This window comes from Patiria miniata, unplaced genomic scaffold (assembly GCF_015706575.1).
Source record: "Patiria miniata isolate m_02_andy unplaced genomic scaffold, ASM1570657v1 HiC_scaffold_4, whole genome shotgun sequence".
In the NCBI taxonomy this organism is placed as follows: domain Eukaryota; kingdom Metazoa; phylum Echinodermata; class Asteroidea; order Valvatida; family Asterinidae; genus Patiria; species Patiria miniata.
The window spans coordinates 5,867,529-5,887,685 of record NW_024037071.1 but is presented as its reverse complement, the minus strand read 5'-3'; the positions used below and the strand labels follow the sequence as shown (position 1 = coordinate 5,887,685).

General features: G+C 39.9%; 3 protein-coding genes across 3 annotated transcripts; 2 read left to right on the top strand and 1 right to left on the bottom strand.

Annotated features, from left to right (window-relative positions):
• Nucleotides 1-4,100: 4,100 nt before the first annotated feature.
• On the top strand, nt 4,101-8,801 carry LOC119739963 (glutaredoxin-3-like). Its single transcript, XM_038215122.1, has 8 exons — nt 4,101-4,221; nt 5,476-5,584; nt 5,899-5,973; nt 6,146-6,310; nt 6,702-6,876; nt 6,999-7,126; nt 7,575-7,749; nt 8,035-8,801. The coding sequence occupies exons 1-8, from the start codon at nt 4,157-4,159 to the stop codon at nt 8,166-8,168; spliced, it is 1,026 nt and encodes a 341-aa protein (XP_038071050.1). The 5' UTR covers nt 4,101-4,156; the 3' UTR covers nt 8,169-8,801.
• A 1,355-nt stretch (nt 8,802-10,156) lies between these two features.
• Nucleotides 10,157-13,962, bottom strand: LOC119739962 (RING finger protein 145-like). The gene is made up of 2 exons (XM_038215121.1): nt 13,645-13,962; nt 10,157-13,024 (listed from the first exon to the last, which is right to left on the bottom strand). The coding sequence occupies exons 1-2, from the start codon at nt 13,832-13,834 to the stop codon at nt 11,391-11,393; spliced, it is 1,824 nt and encodes a 607-aa protein (XP_038071049.1). The 5' UTR covers nt 13,835-13,962; the 3' UTR covers nt 10,157-11,390.
• A 209-nt stretch (nt 13,963-14,171) lies between these two features.
• LOC119739961 (E3 ubiquitin-protein ligase RNF139-like) lies at nt 14,172-20,098 on the top strand. Its single transcript, XM_038215120.1, has 3 exons — nt 14,172-14,366; nt 15,030-15,300; nt 15,790-20,098. Exons 2-3 carry the CDS (start codon nt 15,096-15,098, stop codon nt 17,571-17,573), a joined length of 1,989 nt encoding a protein of 662 aa, XP_038071048.1. The 5' UTR covers nt 14,172-14,366; nt 15,030-15,095; the 3' UTR covers nt 17,574-20,098.
• The last annotated feature ends 59 nt before the right edge of the window (nt 20,099-20,157 follow it).

The window sequence follows — 20,157 nt, the reverse complement described above, 5'->3', positions numbered from 1 at the left end:
CCACGACACGACAGTGATCAACTACACCGAACTACTCGTCTCATTCTCCCCCTCCGTCTGCCTCACCCTATCTGTCACTCTCATACCAGATTTACGTGTGCAGAAACCTGGCTAATATAAATTGAGTTATTAGCCCGCTCCCACTGGCCAGGAGGTGGGGTGGGGAAACATAATTATAGCCTTTTGCATGCAGCGCACCTGTGCAAGAAGGTTTAGGGAGATGGTCTGGGAAGAAAATTGCCACAATTTACCCGCTGATCTGTCTGGAATTGGGTCTTTTATCATGTTTGTCCTGGGCTTGAGAGATGCATGGGGTGAGCTTTAACAAATCTGTGTGGGATTCCCCTAGGGATCTCATGTGTAATGCAACGATGGATTTTGTTGACTGTGTGGATTTGCGATGCATTTATAGGGACTTGTAGTGCAAAATGGTCCCTGAAATTCAGTGGCCTTAAACACATTCATGTGATGTTTGGCTCCGTTGCGGGTTTGCTCGGCCTAGATAGTCTGATTTAAGTCCTTTCTGCGACATAGAAAAGAAAATTGTAGGTCAAATTTAATATGGAATCTGTGTATGCGTAGGCGAATGTGCACAAGCTACATTGGGGGGGGGGGGGTCTAAATAAAACAGATCATATCTGTAGCGAATGTTAATGTCCACGCATGTTCAACGCATGTCCATACAAGAGAAGCGTAACATACCGTAAATCAATGACGTCCAGGAACCAGACCTACGGAATAACTCCAACTAGGCCGTTTTAAAGTGCTACGAGAATTAAACCCTGCCCTGCCCGTGCATTCAAGGAAATCATTATCCCCAGACTAAATTAAACTCTTCCGTATTAACGTTGATGTAATCGAATCAAACTTAACACCATTTAATCAACTGTACAGACCTTCGTCCGCTGATGTCAGACTTAAACTACCCCCAGTAAATTAAATGGCGCCTTACTTCTTATTGGCAAATTCAATTTAGGATCAAAGTGCTCACGTGACGCGTGGGGCAAATTATAAATAACAAAACTGGCTAATTTATTTACGAGAAGCTCATGGTTATCATGGGTAGTAACTACAGGTTGATGGGCAATTAAAGGTCTCCGTGAGAAGTATTCGTGAGCTCCAACTGGCTTTTAGAGAAGTGGACATTAGAAAACAATTTGTTGACATCTTACCTGTATGCTGCCCATATTTGCGGCCACCGACAACAGGAACGCCCTCTGTTGATTGTTAGCAAGCCTAGCCTGTTCTTAATAATACGTGCCGTGAACATCTTAATTCCGACAAATTTCACATCGGGATAAACAGTCAACAATATGGATGCAAAATAAATTATGATAACACATAAATTGCACATGATCATTTTTGTTTCAAACTGCACCATATTTAGGCGGAATAATTTCACTGCGTATTTATTTTCTCGTTAAATCTCTAGGTTTGTTTCTGGCTAATGTAAAAATGTTCGTATATACGTGCCATGCCCTTCAGACCCATTTTGAAGGATTTGCTTATAGAATTATTTTGCAGAAATCTGAAATCCGTTCATTTAGTCTGTCAGTTTACCTTCGATCAAACCATCACTTGATCCTTTGCCACCAAAGCATCCCTCACAACTCTATCCGCACGCTTCAGTATTAAGGAGTAAAACAAAACGTGGTAGAAAGAGTGGGCCATATGTGATTTTGTTTTCCGCGAAACACCAAAACGTACCGCGTTAATCTACCAGTCATCGTCTGCAGCACAGGTCTGGCGACTAGAATCCTCGCGCCGTAACGCCGACCGACGAGAGATAAACGCGTCTTTTCCTCTCACACTCACCGCTCTCACGTGGGAGATGAAAGACTTCACGCCTAAGTGATAACAAAACAAGCTATTTAATCCCACCTATGCAAGAAGGAGAGATTCCTTGTGATTTCCGTTTTGTGTGTGTTCGCACTCTTCAAGAAAGGCGATTTCTTTTTCTCTCGTTCAAGACAAGATTTCAATTTGTAGGTTTTGTTTCAACGAAAATACGCAAAATATGTGTGACCGGAATTTAATCGGGTCACAAAATCAAACATTTGTAGGCCTAAAGTAATAATGATTCGATAACTACACCTTGGCAGATTTTGTTTCTTGACTCGATGTCTCATTCAGAAATGAATGACTTTTGTATTGCCGGAAGATTTGCTCAATTGTGCCATTCCGAATTGTACTCCGAAATGACTTTTATTTTTCTTCAAAGTAATCACCAGCATTAATATATTAATATTCCAATAACTAACGGCCCGTAGACTGGTTAAGTTAGTAAACATTTTTCGGCAAAAGGGATAAGAAATCATATTGATTTGCAATGAAGGCGGCTTACTCGTCATTCGCCACTTGTTTACCCCAGCTTTTCGCGTAACCAAAACCAAAGATGAGAAAAAAAGACATTGTCAACGGGCGACTTTAATCATCAAGCGTAACCTATGGATTCTCCGTCGAGAGTTGTCACTAGAAGCGACTTGTATTGATCATGCGGGAGTGCATTAAATGGCGCGGATACGCCCAAAGCGCACCACTTTGCCGCACTGGCGTAATCCGCACAATGACCCCTAGCCCATGACACACCAAAAGAGGGCGCCCCGGTTCCCATCCACAACTTTCACAAAAATTATTAACTCACAAAATAATACTAGAAATTAGAATCCGTAAGCAGATCAAATTTTGACTGCTTACGGATTTTGACTCAAAAAAAAATTGGCCAGAACACCATTGCCCATAAGTTCATCTAGAGTTGGGAAGATTTGTTTAAGTCAATGTCCGCGCATACGCCTGCTATACCTGCGCAATAACTATCCAATTTTCAACTGGAGCACAGTTCAAGTAGAATACTAATTTGCGCAATGAGATGATATTGATATTGCCATTGGCCATCTCTGTAGTTAATCGCCAATAGAGTTACAATCACCGTGTCTTGGTGCCACCGACGCGCCTGCTGGGAAGGAAGCCAACCACCCCTAATATTCCCCGTAAGCCCGCATGATGAATCGGCGGTGAAGCACTTTCGTTGGAGTCCCCAGGAGATATTGGGGGGATTATATTTTACTCTGAAGGGAGCAATGTTTGTTGTGATTATGCAGCGGGCGCGGAGGGATTTTCTTTACCGAGAGCAGTGGGTACCGGTAGTATTGCAGGATTATAGGGAAGACGGTGATGCGTAGTTTGACGGTTAGTTCAATAGTTGAGCTTTTTTCCATTACAGATTGGAAGAGATTCGGTTTTAAAAAACCAATTTGACATCTCACGTGAGCAATGGATGAACAATGCAATTTTGGATCAACAAACCCATGTAACGGTAAGGTTGCTGTCTATTGGTCGAGGACCGCTTGACGTGTTTGCCAGTTCAATAGTTGCACATGCGCGACGGCGAAAAGTTGGCTTATTGAAGCCGCCGAGATCGGGAGAGGGCGTGAACATCGTCGGGAATCTGAAGCGGGTACAAAAGCTAACAGTTGACAAAGGCCTGCTGCGCTGGCTCTAAAGTTGGGGTTGATTAAATGCTGCCAAATTTGAGGGGGGGGGGTGTCCATATGGCTATCCTCCATTGTCCTCCGTAAAAGCACTGATGAGATGACAAGACCTATACACGGGAAACGCGCGACTGAGTCCCCGATGCATGCTCCTTGCATAAAAACAGTTCGACAGAACACAGATCAAAAATGTAAAACAAAGTTATAAACTTTCTAATGATAAGACCTCTACGCGTGAAAAAATTACCTCCGCCACCCCCCCCCCCCAAAAAAAAACTCGCGAAAATATCAGTTTCGGTGAGCGCCATTTTTTCTTCTTCACTTTAGTCTCTTGAAAGTTTTCGAATGCAACATCAGTTTTCGACTTCATTGTACATTCCTCTTCAAAAATTCTAATATGTAGCACCGAATAAAATTAAAACTTAAGGGCACAACTATACAAAAAAAATGGGAAATTACTACCGAAATCGTGTCTCATCAGTCAATGACGGTTCTCCAATGATGTGCTGTGCGAGACTTGCCTTCGCCGACAGTGAAGGATCAAGAGCAATACCTTGCTTTAAGAAGAAGAAGAATACCGCCCTCTTTTAGTTAAAATTTAATCATCATTACGGCCAAGAGAGGGCGGTATATTCAGAATTTTGCTCAACTCAGAAAAAGAAAACATGTCGAACTTCGTTGACGTGACTTCTGTTGCCGATTTTGATACACTTGCCGAGGCCACAGGAAGGTAGATGTCTCGTTATTTAGTTGAATAACTTTAAGAACAAGAAACGTGCATTGGTTGCAGGGGTTCATGATATTTTTAAACCATATTCTGGCGAGGTTTCCCTGACCATGCTGACGTGCTTTTCACGATCACAATCACGTCATGCCTGTCCGATGTTCACATTGAACTTATTACTTACGAAGTGGCTATCGTTACGGCAGTCGTTGTTTAGCGCCCTCTACGATACTTTTTTGATACGCACGCAGGTATATAATTATTTGTTTCCACATGTTTTAGCAAGCAGTGCGGCAGCTCAGGCGATAGAGGGTAGGATTTTGCACCGCGAGGTTGCGGGTTCGAAACTCAGTTTTGCACTCGAATTTTTTTCTTTTCTAACCTGAGGCTTTGGAGGATTTTTTTAAAAGGGAAATAAAGTCCGAATTTCATAACGTTCAAATTCACTTTTTTCCTTCTAATTTTATATTTTCTTGTCATGTTTTTATAAAAGTTGCAGTCTACCGTAACGATAGAAAATGGGAAATGCGTTACGGCTGCCGTAACAATAGCCACTGCGTATTACTTAAGCTTAACAATGCTTAAGTTAAAGAGATGTGAATCAGACCTACTACTTTCGGACTTTATTTCTCCTATTAAAAATCCTCCAGAGCCACAGATAAGATAAAGGGAAGAATGTTGCAACCTGACGCTGCTTTTTTTCTTCTACTATATCATCTCAATGAAGGTCAGTCATTGCAAAAATGATGATAAGATTAAGACTTGAATTATTAATTGAATGTGGGACTGAGAGTGAGAAACATTTCCAAATTGTTTAGGAAGTACTCAGAAAATTTCTTGACTCTCCATATAGACCTTGTACACAGCCACTGAAGTGACGCAGCTAGGTTGTAACATTCTTTCCAGAAAAAGAAAGCGAACTGAACTCTGCAATTAAATCTAGGATTCGATTCAAAACAATAAAAAGAGACAATTATCTTTTGGGGGGGGGGGACACAAATAATAAAGTCCAAAATATCTGTCAGGCTGGGACTCAAAATCGAGCGGTGTTGCTTGCGAGGCGGGCGCACTGCCCACTAGGCCACGCGTTTGATCGACGAGATATAGTAAGTAAATATCTTATATGTTGTAGTCTACTCGTATACATGTGCTGGAGGGCGCTATACTTGTACGATGTGCCGGCTTAAGAATTGAAAAAATGAGAGACCAGTTCATGGCTAAATAAACACTTTGTTTGCTTGTTGGTTTTTTGTTCTGCAGTGGCCTCCTAGTGGTGCACTTCTGGGCAAGTTGGGCACCTCAGTGTGTCTCCATGAACGATGTTATGCAAGAAGTAGCCAAGCAGTTTCTGAACGTCCAATTTGTCAAGGTAAGAATTGCACAACTTTCCACTAAATTATAATCTTTGAAAATAATAATTTTGTAGCCACGTCCTTCGCAATTCATCTTCTCAGTTGTGAGTAAGGCAAGCCCCCAAAATTATTATTCTATTTGTATTTATGAAATGTAAAGTTGATGATTTCTTCCTTTTTATTATCTTGATACACTATATTTTTTCCAAGATTGTTTTCTAACTGTAGACTTCACCCTGAAATCAAAGAAACTATGCCATAACTTAAGGGCGATGTGTGCTTTGTTTGTCTCATTTTTTGTGTCAAAACACAATTTTTATATTCATTTCAGGTTGAGGCTGAATCAGTGCCGGAAATATCACTCAAGTATGACATTTCATCGGTACCGACATTTGTCTTTCTAAAGGTAGGCCTTTCCATAGTTTCTGAAAAAGAAATCTCTCCGTGAGTTTTGAAAGAGCTCCACTTTGTTTGTGACAGAGGATCCTTATCTGTGTTCTTAAAAGAGTGTCCTTTGTGATGTAAAGTAGTCATGGTAGTAAGCAATTATGACAGCTTCTTTATGTGATTGTGTACAGAATAAGAAAGTTGTGGATACACTTCACGGTGCAAATGGTCCGGAGTTTAACAAGAAAGTTGAGCAGCATTCCAAAGCCTCATCTGGCCAAGCCCCACCTCCGAATGCTCCACCATCCAAGACAGCGGAAACTCCAGACTCTAAGCCAGAAACTTCATCAAAAGAGGCAAGTGACAGACAGTGTTGAATCTGTAGTCTTGACAACTCATCTTCACAATATAAGTTTAAGTCTTGCGAATCGAAGTTGTAGGGCCCTTGAAACGGTGCACTTTACTGAGACTTAAATATTGTTGCCATACCACAGTATAGTCAAGCATAATTTAACCCTGCGTCATTGCCTGGAAGTTTTCGAAACCCACCAAAAACCCTCCTTCTCCACAGTAATTATAATGACACAATATTCGTTCCTTAACAAAATTGGGACACAATTCCAAATGCAAAATGAAAATGATATTTCTCCAAAATAGACGTAGTGTTTTTATAAGAATTTGAAGCTATCACAATGTGTTGTTGGTCTCTCAACATGTCATTTATTTGATTAATTTTGGCCGTGACAGGATCTGAACTCCAGACTCAAGAAGCTGATCAACACGGCTCCCTGTATGCTGTTCATGAAAGGAACTCCGGAGGAACCACGATGCGGCTTCAGTCGGACAACGGTTGGAATCCTAAACGATAAGAACATTGACTACAAGACGTTTGACATCTTAGGAGACAACGAAGTTAGACAAGGTATGGGTTCAACAAAAAATCTGCCAAATTTCACATTTTTTATTCCAGCTACAGGATTGATCAATTGTTTAATTTGTTACTTCTTGTCTACTGTTTTCTTATTGTGTTCCTCTTCCTTGAAGGTTTGAAGACATATTCCAACTGGCCCACCTTCCCACAGCTTTACCTCAAGGGGGAGCTGGTCGGTGGCTTAGATATCATCAAAGAAATGAACGAGAACGGCGACCTAGATGAAGATTTCCCTAAAAAGGTGAAGTATTTACAAACACATATGATTGATGTATGATTGAAGGGAAGTATTTTGAAAGTACTAGTCCAGAGGTGGCGGCAAATTATCACTCAATCCTGACATGATGGGGAGTGAGGTAGTCAAACTCAGCCATCACCAAGAGATCCTTATTTCACATTACTTGATCTTCCAGGATTTCTTTGCACAATAGTGCCATGGAAGTACATATTTTACCCAAAGACTAGCTCAGAGAAGAACAAAATTAACCGTCCTTTGGTTTTGGCTGATTTGACCTCTTACGTGAGGTAGTCGAATCGGCCAACGCCTCACTGCATCAAACAATGCTGCATCTCTATTGACACATTTGAATAGTGACCAGTGTAAGAAGTCTGTTGGCTTGTAATCAATCATTTTATCAAGAAACAAAGCTCATTGTCATGTTTTATTTTATTTTGTTCTATTTAAATAGGATTTGAACGGCAGGCTCAAGAAGCTGATCAACACGGCTCCCTGCATGCTGTTCATGAAAGGAAACCCAGAGGAACCACGATGCGGCTTCAGTCGGACAACAATTGGAATCCTGAACGATAAGAACATTGACTACAAGACGTTTGACATCTTAGGAGACAACGAAGTTAGACAAGGTACACTCAAACTAGAACAAAAAGCAGAACCTGTGGATGCTTTTAAACTTGTCCGAGTTATGATCTTGCACACACATTTATAAATTTTCGTGACCTTGTGCATGTTATCAGTGAAAAGTGTCTTTCCTTAGAACACACACTCCATTAACCCCAGGCTGGACTCGAACCCACAATGTGTAGAATTAACCCAAAATCTTGAATTTGATGAACCAGACCATGAGGACACAGAAGTCCATTTAAGATGACAAATTCTTCTATATGTCTTCGTTGTTTTTCTCATCTCAGGTTTGAAGACCTACTCGAATTGGCCGACCTTTCCCCAGCTTTATCTGAATGGGGATCTGGTTGGTGGATTGGACATTATCAAGGAGATGTTGGAGAACGGAGACCTTGACGAGGGATTTCCCACTAAGAGCTGAAAGATGGTGCAACTCAGATATTAATAATTGTCAAAAGTTTGTGTACAAATCATCATCAGTACAAAAGGAGACCTATGTTATTCAAGTCTTATCAGGTACACAACTGAGTGAGGGACTGGATTGAACTGGATCTGAACCCCAGACCTTTGCAGTCCCATTCCAGATAGTGTTGCATTATTTAACTCTTTTTGTTTAACCATACTTATCAAAAGTATCATTGCTCAAAAATAATAAGAGTTTTGAAATGCTGTGTGGTGGAAATCTTCGCTCACGATCGTTGCCCTGTTGGTCCAAATACCACAAACAAAAAATACATAATTTTGAAGCTTGTTATCTGTATTCTATTGAAATATACATGTGGTGGATTTCTAACAATATTCGACAGTTCATCTGCAACTGATAAATTAATTAAATTATTTGTGCGAGTGCGTCCGACCACCACAGCGTTTAGAGCCGGTTTCTACTACAGCAACAAAGTTAGATGAATAAGTTCTTTTTTAAATCATTGTAGTAACTCACCAATACATCTTATCAGAATTAAAATCAACTTCGTGATTGTAACTTTAATTATGAACTGTTGTATTGTCCAAAATGTACGTACGACACTGTGGAACTGCCAAATTTTGTGTAGTCGGTTACCTTAGGTAAAAAAAAACCTACAAATGTTCACCCTTCTAAGGAGACAATTCTGTTGAGATTGTTTTTTCTTAAGAGACCACAACCTTAAAACAACAGGTTTTTTTGTAAAACAGATATTTGATGAAGCAACGAAAAGGGAATTTAAAAAAAGGAATGGGGTACATGTACAATGTAGATAAGCAAATAGGCTTCAAAATGTTGTTTTACTCATATGGACAAAACCACACTGCAGAAAAACCAAGGAATCACAAATCCATTATGGTGTCTTTATTTGTATTGCACAAATTTCATTTTTGTTATCAATTTTTCGCGAAGTCTAACACACAATCTTAAAAAAAAAAATTTGAAGCGGAATAGAGGATTCAATAGATTACCGACATGGGAGGTCCGCTGCAGTATCAACTGAGCCCAATTCCATGGAGATGCTAAAGGAAAAATGTCGATTATGAAAATCCTTGTGCTGAGCAAATATTTTCCGTTCTGAGCAAATTTCTATTTGTAGCAAAAATAAAAAAAGTAGTATAGCCATTATACTATCTCTTGGCATGGCAAGCAAGCAAGCTCAAAAATACTGCAACGTACTGCTAGTCTTTGGTACTCCACTAAAAATACACCGTAGAAGTATGAGGTCATGCTGGGTCATCTCCAATAGTGATGTGTCCAAACAATGTCTTGGCTGCCATTTTTACCGTATGATTTGAACAAGCAATTTAAATGAAAAACTTTTAGTCGAAATTTCTCAGACATTAAAAGTATTTAAGTCTGCAAAATAGGACAGTGCTTTGTAGCTGACTGTAGACATCACTCATGAAGCCGTTATTTTTCTTTCAAATGGATGAAAAATTGATAAAAAAGAGGACACAATACAATGAATATACTGCTACATTAGGCCATGTTTGTTTGGACACATTACCTGGGCAACGCTTGACCTCAGCACCATAAAATGTATGACATAACCACTCCTACGGCGTACAATTTATATGTCCCAAAATTCATAGGCAGTGCTAAAACTAAAGAAACGTCTGTTTTACTGCAATGGCCTCAGAGGCCAAAAATGTGTCCATGTATACAGTACATGAATCAGAAGATGAAAGTTAGCTGTGTATTACAAAACATATACATGTAATAAACAAAGATGTTTTAAACAATAAACAATAAACATGATGAAACAACAAAATAGAAGTTGACTGGAACAATTTGTTTTTGTCCTTTTTCTTGTTAAAGTCAACTTGTGTCCTTTTTAGTTAGAATTACAACACATTTTTAACAGTCAACTGTTCAATACAAGTACATGCATGCTAGTGGTGGGAGAATTTGGAGATTTAAAAACCCAGTTATCCTAAAAAAAATTCAAATGGTTATCTTATTTCACCAGAAGTTCCCATTTAGCACAGAGTCGTGCTAACAAATATCACAAAAAGTGGCAAGTAAGGTGCCGCATGCAATGCCCTCCGCGATAATTGGGTGTAGTTTGTGGCACTCAATAACCACTGGGCCTTTACAAAAACACTCCAGAGATGTAATGTCAAAAACATGGATGGGAATGGGCAAGCTATGAACCAAGAATATTGGGGGATGTTAAAAGTAATTGTCTTTATCTTGTATCACAAAAAATGAAAGGCCTGGTTTTTTTTTAAGGTTGGTTTCGAATTACTAGTTTCCAAAATCCAAACCAAATGGTGAAATTCACACCTTTTTTTTCTTCAAATCTTGATTTTAATCCCAGCACTAATGTATACTTAGGTAGACAGACAATTCAATGGAGCAGCTTTCAATAGCAAAACTAAATCTTATTCTAAGCAACAAAGCAACACTTTAAGCGGCATTTTTTACATACACCTCACCATGGTTCATCCAAACTTGAAGTTGCTACACTTTGATAGTCCAAACTTTCAGTCTGTGTTACACACTGAACCCCCCCCCCCCATGTATATGTTTTTTGTCCAGTAAGCGACTTCATAAAAGAAAAAGGCGACACTATTTTGTCAATATGTACACATTTTCAGAAATGTACTTCCAATCACCTTAGTTTGTACACACATGCACATCATGCACACTGTACAGGAATGGTTAATCACTTTGCTTCAATTTCATAAATATACAATGTATGTGAACGTACATGTATGACACCGTACTATATGACGACACACAAAATCATTCTTTGAAAATTGACAAAATCACATTATCTGCCCAACACTCATCATGTTTGGAATCATTCAGACACGAATACTGTCATTCCCCCATCCATTTTTGTGTAAAATTTCAACGAATGAAGACTCATGATTTTATCAAGTCTTGGATGATTGCAGGAACACAAATGCATAACAACAAATTGAAGTCATCTTCTTTGCATTAAAACTTTTTTTTTAAATTTCAATAAAACTGAAAGAAAAATATTCGTTATCACTGATTGTTTTTTTGCACACATCAATCACTACCCGATTGTTTGCACTGGTCATTAATTTAATCTTTAAATATAAAATGGTTGAACATAAAGTATCTAACTATTTGATTTGGCAATGAGAGTTGTTTGATTAAAATGCTTGAAAAAAAAAAGCAATGGCTTTTTAAAAAAAATCGGAACTAAAGTGCCATCATGCCATCTCCTTGCCCAAGATCTGGATGTGGTTGCCATGGTAACTCTTCTCTTGGCTCTTCAATCCCTTGAGGAGGCTGGGGCATTTCTGGCAAGATGCTCTTGTGACAAAGCGGGCATTTGTCCTGCACATACAGCCACCGACGCAGACAGACGCTGTGGAAATAGTGTTTGCAAGGAGTAACTTTAGCAAACGTCATCTCCTCGAAGCAGATGACACAGACGTCGCGGAGGGAGGAGAGCTCTCCCTTGGTTGCCGAAGGAAGCGAGTTGATCTTACGGACCGCATCCCTGCGAGTGAGGAAGCTCTGCCATCCTGCCTGAGCTCGCTGGAAGACATTGAAGTAGCAATGGATGAGTATGATGGCTGCACCAAAAAGGTTGTAGTCACTGTGGAATGATTCCATCCCACCATAAAACAGGACCGAGAGCGCTATGCCAAATTCCATGACATGGCACATAGCATGGATGCCGTACACCAAGTCATCCAAACTCTCCCACGGTGTAGCGCGACGGTGATCGGCCATGAAGAGCAGGTAGATTGTCAGGGAACCTAGGGTTTGGATTGTGGTCAACAAGCAGCTAGATACGATGATCATCAGCCACAGTTGGGCTTCAAACACCACGAACAGCATGTAGCTCAGGTACAGAGGGGCGGCCATCAACGCTACGCACATGCTGAGTGCTCGGAAATGTTTCCAGGGGCTTGGGTTGTTGGACGCAGCAAGAGCAAGAAGTACTGGGTCAAGTATTTCATACACTGATTGGATTGTTGAGGACAGGGCGATGTACATGAGCACACTCAGGAGGAGGATTCTCTCCAACTTCTTCAGCTCTAGCAGGCCCGTTTCCATGGCGAGCAGCATCACTGTGATGCCTTCTGTCCAACCACGATGTAGGAAAGTCTCTCCTCCAAGGCTGCTGAAACCCTTGAGATACAGCTTGCAGAGAAACAAGACAAGGAACGCCGTGTAAGACACTGTGTAGCACAGACCAACTAAGCTCCAAGGACTCTCGCAGCAATCAGCGATGGCAGCGAATATCACCAACACCCAGTGCTCTCCGACAATGCGACGGTCCTTTGTGGAGTAATACACGTACAGCCGATGGACAAACAGCACCAGCCAGAAAATCAGATACAGCATTGGCACAAAGAAACGATTGTACAACGCAAAGATGACACTGACGATGCCGTAGAGTTCACTATACTCTTGGAGAGTCTTGTAGCCAATCAGAGCCAGGCGGAACGGCACGAGAACATGTCTGAGGGTGAAGAGTGTCACCTCAGTCAGGGTCAAGACCTGGGCAACTTCATGCGCTGATTCTTGCACATCAAGAGGCAGACCACTCAGTTTCGCAATCTGGGGTAGTGTGTATGCTGCGAAGGCCCATACATGCTTGGTCCCCATTAGACGTGCACAAGTCAGGCTGATGACCACTTCTGCAAGGGTGAACGTCACCGCTGATACGAGAGAACTCTGGGGGACTGTGGTTTCACGAGACAGTGAGTAGTCCGATAGGAGATGAGCAGCCAGGAGCAGAAGACCAACAACGATGAATTTGTAGAGCTTGATCAACATTCTCAGCGGTAAGGCATGCAAGAGGAAAACCACAAAGTAACCTGAAATAAAAAAAATTAAATAATACAACGTTAATAAACAATATGTAGGCTAATTATAAATAAACCACAAAAAATGTAACAACTACACAAAACATTCAACACAGACATGACAGAGTTGCAAATATTGTAAGTAGGGGTTCTTTTCAACTTAATTTCTTTTTTTAAAGATTCCCATATCTGGCCATCACTTGTCACCCTGTGCACAAACCATACGGATTACGAGACAGGTCTGAAAATTTCTAAGCATTTTCTCAGTAAATACTTCAATATTTTCCCTGTTAAAAACTGGCTTTTTAGGACATATTATTAACACTTTCTGATGGCTGATAGGTCACTGAAGAGAAAAATTAGTGATGGCCAGATATGGGAATCTTTCCCTTTTTTTTATTTAATACGAATTTGAGAAAAAAATATATTATTTAATAATAATATTATAATAATATATAAATAATATTTAATGGAGCTGTTTTTCAGTTAAAAAAACAAAAACACGAATCAACAAAAGTGAACCCAACGATTTTGAGCAAAAAAATGAATAATATATCCACCATTATCTTATTGAGCTGTTTTTCAGTAAAAAAAAAAACCCAACAAAATCAACATTAGTGAACCGAACCGACCGAGAAACTGAGATCCTATCGTCACGGCGTGAGGCTCAAGCTCCCAGCCACTGGCCAAACTCTCCACCGTGCCGCGTATCTTGCGCCCCCGTCTCAAATTGTGGATGGCTTCCAGAATGAAGACACTCGGTAGGCGAAGGACCACATTGGAAAACCGCCAAATGTGGAGTTGGCGACTGCTGATTTCCATTTTTTGACGGTATGAGACCCCTTCTGTGTGTTCGTGGGTCTTGTTTTTTTCTGAATAACACTTGAAATGGTAAATTTGAGCTCTTCAGTGCTCCGCCAAACGTCGTCGTTGTTGACGCGTACGATCGATGTCAATTAAAAAGTTCATTGACCTGTTTTATTGCACGTACGTTGTCCCGATTTTTTTTATGTAATCATGTCGCATTGATTTTTAACTAGGAAAAAAGTGACATAAAAGTCAACACCCAAGTGTTTAGATGTATAGCAGTAATTAATATGTCCTATCCCCTTAATGCCTCGCTGTTGATCTTTTCATATTTTCCATTTTCCGTCAATGATTTTGATTTTGATTGAGGAATAAAAACACAACGCTGAGTCGCAGGCGTCATGGGACTGACTCGTCTGGCACCCAACAGGTATCCTTGTGACGATTCAATACGGGTATCAGGATACCAGACCGGGAAACCGTAGTAAAAAAGGCAATGGGGATTTACTGCATATGGTACAGTGCACTGCAGTATATGCTTTCCAAGGTTCGTATCAATATTTACCGAGTTTTATACGTTAATTATTATGACTGCATGCTGCATTATCAATATTTTGGAAAGGAAACAAGAAGCTTTAAAGTACAGAGTTTCAGTAATAATAAATTTCCTGAAAGTTGTGTTTCTTAAACATGTTGAAAAATGTGCTTTTAAAACTGTTTTGTCTGTTTTTATTGTCACTTGAATTTGATTATTTCCGCACATGATCATGTTAATACAGTATACTGTAGTGTAGGTCATAGTCGAGTCTCATAGATCGAACGTCATGGACGTGTGCAGTACCTAAGTGTTTAAATTTAAGGTAGAGTATAATATCATAATAATAACATTTGATAGGCGTATTAACATGATTAACAACACTAATGCAGATACAGGAATTTCCTTTTTTTTTGCTGTACCTATTATTATTATTATTATTATTATTATTATTTATTCATGCCAATTCTATTTCATCACATACAAGATGGGCATAGGAGAGGCAAAAGCGATAACACTCACAGTGGCCAAAGACCTGCCACTCCTCATCAAGTTGTGTACAGAGTAAATAAATATAAATAAAAATACTAATATAAAAAAGTATTTGAAGCCAAAAGTAAAGTAAAGTATTATAAAGTATTACTTAGCCTGTTTTTTTTGTTACTTTTTTGTCAGTTTCTTTTTGGAGTTATCCGTTCCTAAATTTGGAATGGACGTGGCCATCCTTGTCCCTGCCTAGTTATGATGCACCAGATCTTCTACTATCTGCTCCAATATCACTACGACAAGATGATGTTTAAGCTGGGGCGAAAGGTTCAAGCTGTCCTGGGCGTGGCCCTGCGGATACCCTCGTTGTTCCTCATCGACGCCATCCTGAACCTACGCATCGACACGGGCCAGTTTGGGGTGGACCACCCAGTGTGGTGTGCAGCCGTTCTGGTTATAAGTAAGGACATTTTGTGGTTGTGAACCTGTCACTGGTATTCAAGACCAGTTCATACTTCATGTGAATGCAAATTCGAAGCAAATTTGCCAGTGCTGAAATGTGTTCAACTTGTGTGAATTCGCAGTGCTAAAACTTGATGTGACATCACAAATTCACGTTTGCAATTGCTTTTGCGCTGAGTATGAACCAGTCTTTAAACCCCTTGATCCCTGGGAACGTTGCATTGAAGTAGCATCATGTCCAGTCTTGGGTTGTAACACAAGGGGTGTGTCAATTCACACATTTTGTGTCAAATAGTAAACAGGGTAAAAGGTGCCTGATAATACTAGTATTGAAACAATTCCATCAAGCGCATATCACTGTGATGACAATGTGATGACAACAGCACAATATACACAAAGTTTAAATTATAGCCAATAGGGTGTCATGGGATGATGTATTCAAGGGAAGGTTATTTTTACTCGTGCACTATCTTGTGTCTTTCAACAGGTCTTTTTGTTGCCATGGTGATGTTCTGTCTCGCAACTAAGACGCTTTTCAAGATCTACATCCTGCTTCTTTGCCTTGGTACTTTGGCTAGTGCTGTGTGGTGGAACCACGTCATGCTTCTCAAGGTTGATCAGGACAAGAATTTATCTGACTGGGATGTCTTGGTGTCTATGACGAGTCAAGATTCGTCCTTCAGTTCAACAGTTACACCAGTTCAGATTCTGCTCAGCGTGGAGTTCATTCTCTACATCATGGTGCAGATGTTCTACGCCTTCACTTACGTGGCTTGTATTACATTACTGCCAGAGCGATTCACGCTGACCATTTGGCTGGCGATGTGCACCTATTTCATCTCACCAATGATGATCCGTCTGAGCCTGATGTATTACAGTCCAGACAACCTACCCTTCACTACCCTTGCCACCTTGCAAGCTTTGTCCGTTCTAGTCCCTTCCCTTGAAATGGCAGCGATATGCGTGTCCAATATCATGTATGGCGTTTTGCACGTGCCGCTTTGGTACACAACCTACCGGTTCATGCTACGTAATCTTGGCTTGAATTCCTTGCTTGAGAATGCGTGGGTCGAATTTCAAGTACCCAATGTTTTGCGGAGCTTTTGGCTTTTGCGGTTTGCAATACATGTCCTGCAAATTCTTTTTGCATTTGTGTCTGACATGACGCTGCCTGGGGTTATGGCAAGCAATATGGTGTTCTCAAATGGAAGTCACGTCATTGGTATGAATCCGGATAATAATTTTGCCTGGATGGCGTTGCTGGAGTTGGCAACCCATGGTTGCGATTCCACTCTTGCTGTCCTAGGGTTGACTGCCATCGTGTCGTATCTGTCCTACTATCTTGGCAAATGGGCTGATAGACTTATGGGTGGGGATTCCGACGAAGTTGCCCACATTGGCACCGTCACAGCCATTCTATTCTTCATCCTGTCGCTCCAAACAGGCCTGCCAGGGCTAGAACCCATGAAACGCTTTGTTCGCCTCTTCCGCAATTTCATTCTCCTCATCACAGCTTTGTTGCATTTCATCCACAACATGCTAAACCACGTGATGATGGCATTGAGTACATCTCATAACACATCCGTATGGAAACACGCCCGAGCATTAAGCATGTCTCTTCTACTCATTCTTATCCCCGCCACTGTCATCACATACCTGTGGTCCTCCATCACCATGGGAACGTGGTTGCTAGCGGTAACCGCCTTCTGCTTGGAACTCATCATCAAAGTAACTGTCACCCTCATCATCTACACGCTGTTTCTCATCGACACGTACAGCGACAAGTTCTGGGAAAATCTTGACGACTACGTGTACTACATCAAAGCCACGGGAAGCACCATAGAGTTCGTCTTTGGCATTTTCCTCTTTGGAAACGGTGTGTGGATCCTGTTCTTCGAGTCCGGTGGCATCATCCGCGCCATCATGATTTGCATCCACGCCTACTTCAACATCTTCCAGCTCGGCAAGAACGGCTGGAAAAAGTTCCAGAATCGCCGCATGGCCGTGCATAAGATCAATGGCCTTCCCATGGCAACAGAGTACCAGTTAAGGCAACACAATGACGTCTGTGCCATTTGCTACCAGGATCTCAACACAGCGAGAGTCACACCATGCCAGCACCTATTCCATGCACTGTGTCTTCGGAAGTGGCTGTACGTTCAAGACACCTGCCCGTTATGCCACAAGGAAATCATGCAGTATGTCAATAGCAACTCTGAAACAGAGACAGAGGAACTAAATGGGGAAGATGGACTTCTACATCAGCACTAGAATCCTATGTCATGGACACAAATGAAAAGTGTTTGTACGTAATTTATATTTATTTCAGTGCCTACAAAATATAAATCACCAGTTTGAAATCGGGTACCTAGTTTCGTCCAGTCAGGAGGATTTTTGGGAGAAATTGCAAAATTACTAAAACTTGATGCTTCTAAAGAGAGATACAAATATTTTGATTTTCATGTAGAGACATACATGTACAACATCATGTGTTTACTCTAATATTTTAAACTGGCACATTTAACATTTTCAATTTTGGAAAGGGTACCGTATCTGGCCACCAACTTATTTGCGCACTGCATACACTTCCTGACTCTATGGCTGCATACACGATTGGATATCCAAATAATATACATGTATGTACCCAAAATATGGCCGAAACAACGTGGTGTCCTCGTATGATTTCATCTTTCTCAATCTTAATGGATTTGTCTTCAATGAAAATACAAGGTACGTTTGGCCAGGTAAGGAACTCTTCGCACAATTTTTCCTGAGTGTCAGTAGCTTTGTTTCTCCAGCAAAGCAGCCATAATCTTAATATATATAAACAAAAATAATGGAGCAACTGGATTAAGGCTTGTATATGCGCGCTGACATTTTACCAAAAAATAAAGGAATTTGGAGATACCGGTATGTAAATGAGCAACCTTAACAGAGTACACAAAATGAACAAACAAGTGTTTAATTCATGTCAATTTATTTCTATATTTCAGAGGAAATGTTATCAGTGGTAGCGAGACCATTTATTTTTACAAATTCTGTCTTTCTGGAAATGTAAGGCAAAACTAATAATTCTAATCCAGAAATGGCCTGGGATTTATTCACACAATGCTTCTTAAGTAGTTTGACATTTGATCGCAAAGGCTTTAAAAGTGATACATGTATTTACACGATTCATTTCATCAAAATTCCTTGTATATCGATATGGTGCCAACAGCTTCCACAAGGGTTATTTGGGGTCCGATGTCTTTTCTTCATGCCCCTGTTACATTTGATATGGGTGTAAGATGTAAAATCGGGACATCTTTATTACCTTCTGAATCCAAGAGTGATTATGTGAATTGTACCTGTCAAACAAATACAATAAGTGGATTTTATCGAAACTATGTATGGCAAATAACAGTTCAGGTGTAACAGGGACACGAAAAAAGTCACACTTTTGACCCCATTTGTGAGGTTTTCTGGCAAAATGGGAAAGAACTGAGCAGAGGTCAAAATGAGGGTTTGCTGGTATTAGGAAAGAGGATGAAATTCTACTTGCAATACTGTTTGTTGCACTTTAAATTATCGGACATTCTGTTGACAAGTTCATGGCTGTTTTACATTTTCATTTACATGTACAACCGTTCAACGTCAAAAATATAATATAGTGAGAAAAATGACTTTAATATAAATGTTGAGTTTTGTATTCGTGAAAATGAAACATCCTAATTGTTTTACCTTGAATTAAATTTTTATTCCACAATTTTTACATTTGTTTAAAATATGCAGTAGACTTGTATCAAAGATAACACATATCAATAATTCTGATAATCGAACAAGAAAAATCGCTTTATTTGTTTTGTTTTTTTATTTTTCTGCCCTCTTCTGTCCCATTTTGCCAGAAAGCCTCACATTTATGGACTTACATGCCATAATGCCCTAAATGGGCATAAAAAATATCTATAGACTTCAATTTTCAATTTATATTTTAATAATATCAATTTCTGGTTTTGTCTAGTAGGCCAATAGAGCGACAACTGTACTTATCTGACCCTAATCACTGCAACATCATGATACCATGATTTGGTTCGACATGTATGAGTTTTCATGTTCATTGAACAAGCATACTGAGATTAAACCAACTACTCTGTGAAGTGTTTATTCCCTTGACAGATTTAACCCACAAAAGTCAAAAGCAATTTCCCTTGATCTGCTTCACAAAGTGTATGGCAATTCTAACGCCTCACTACATCAGCCTTCAGAGTTTACTATTCAGTAATTTTTTGCTATACAAAAGTTTAACAAGTAAAAGCAATTTGCTACATATGCAGATCAAACTTCTTTTTTTTTTTCCTTTTACAAAATTGCTGACTGATTGTATGCCTCAATAACGTTTTGGATATTGGGGGAAATAAATATCAAATGCATTATAATAAGTGTAGAGAATTGTAACTTTTTTGTAAAAAAAAATTATGTTAATCATTTACTTGCAATAACTAATTTAACTGTTGAAATTTGAGTTTTAAATTTTGTGTTTTTTTAACATAGACCCTTTGCATTCTTGGCCATCTTGGGGATGCTTTTATTCTTTAAAATAAAAAAAAATGTACAAGAAATCTCCTGGCTTGCCTCATGTGTATACATTGTGCATCCTAAAATGCATGCACCTCAAAGATGGCTGCCGTGCAGAGAATCTATTGTCTCCTTGTTCAAGGTACAAAATGTATCACAAAGTTGAGTATAATCAATGGAAATAAAGTGTGGTTTATTGAAGGAGATGTGCAACAGCATTTAATAAAACTCCAGCAGCTGTACAACATGTATTACACCAATCCTTCATGTCCTAGAAATGCCATGTACATGTATACAATGT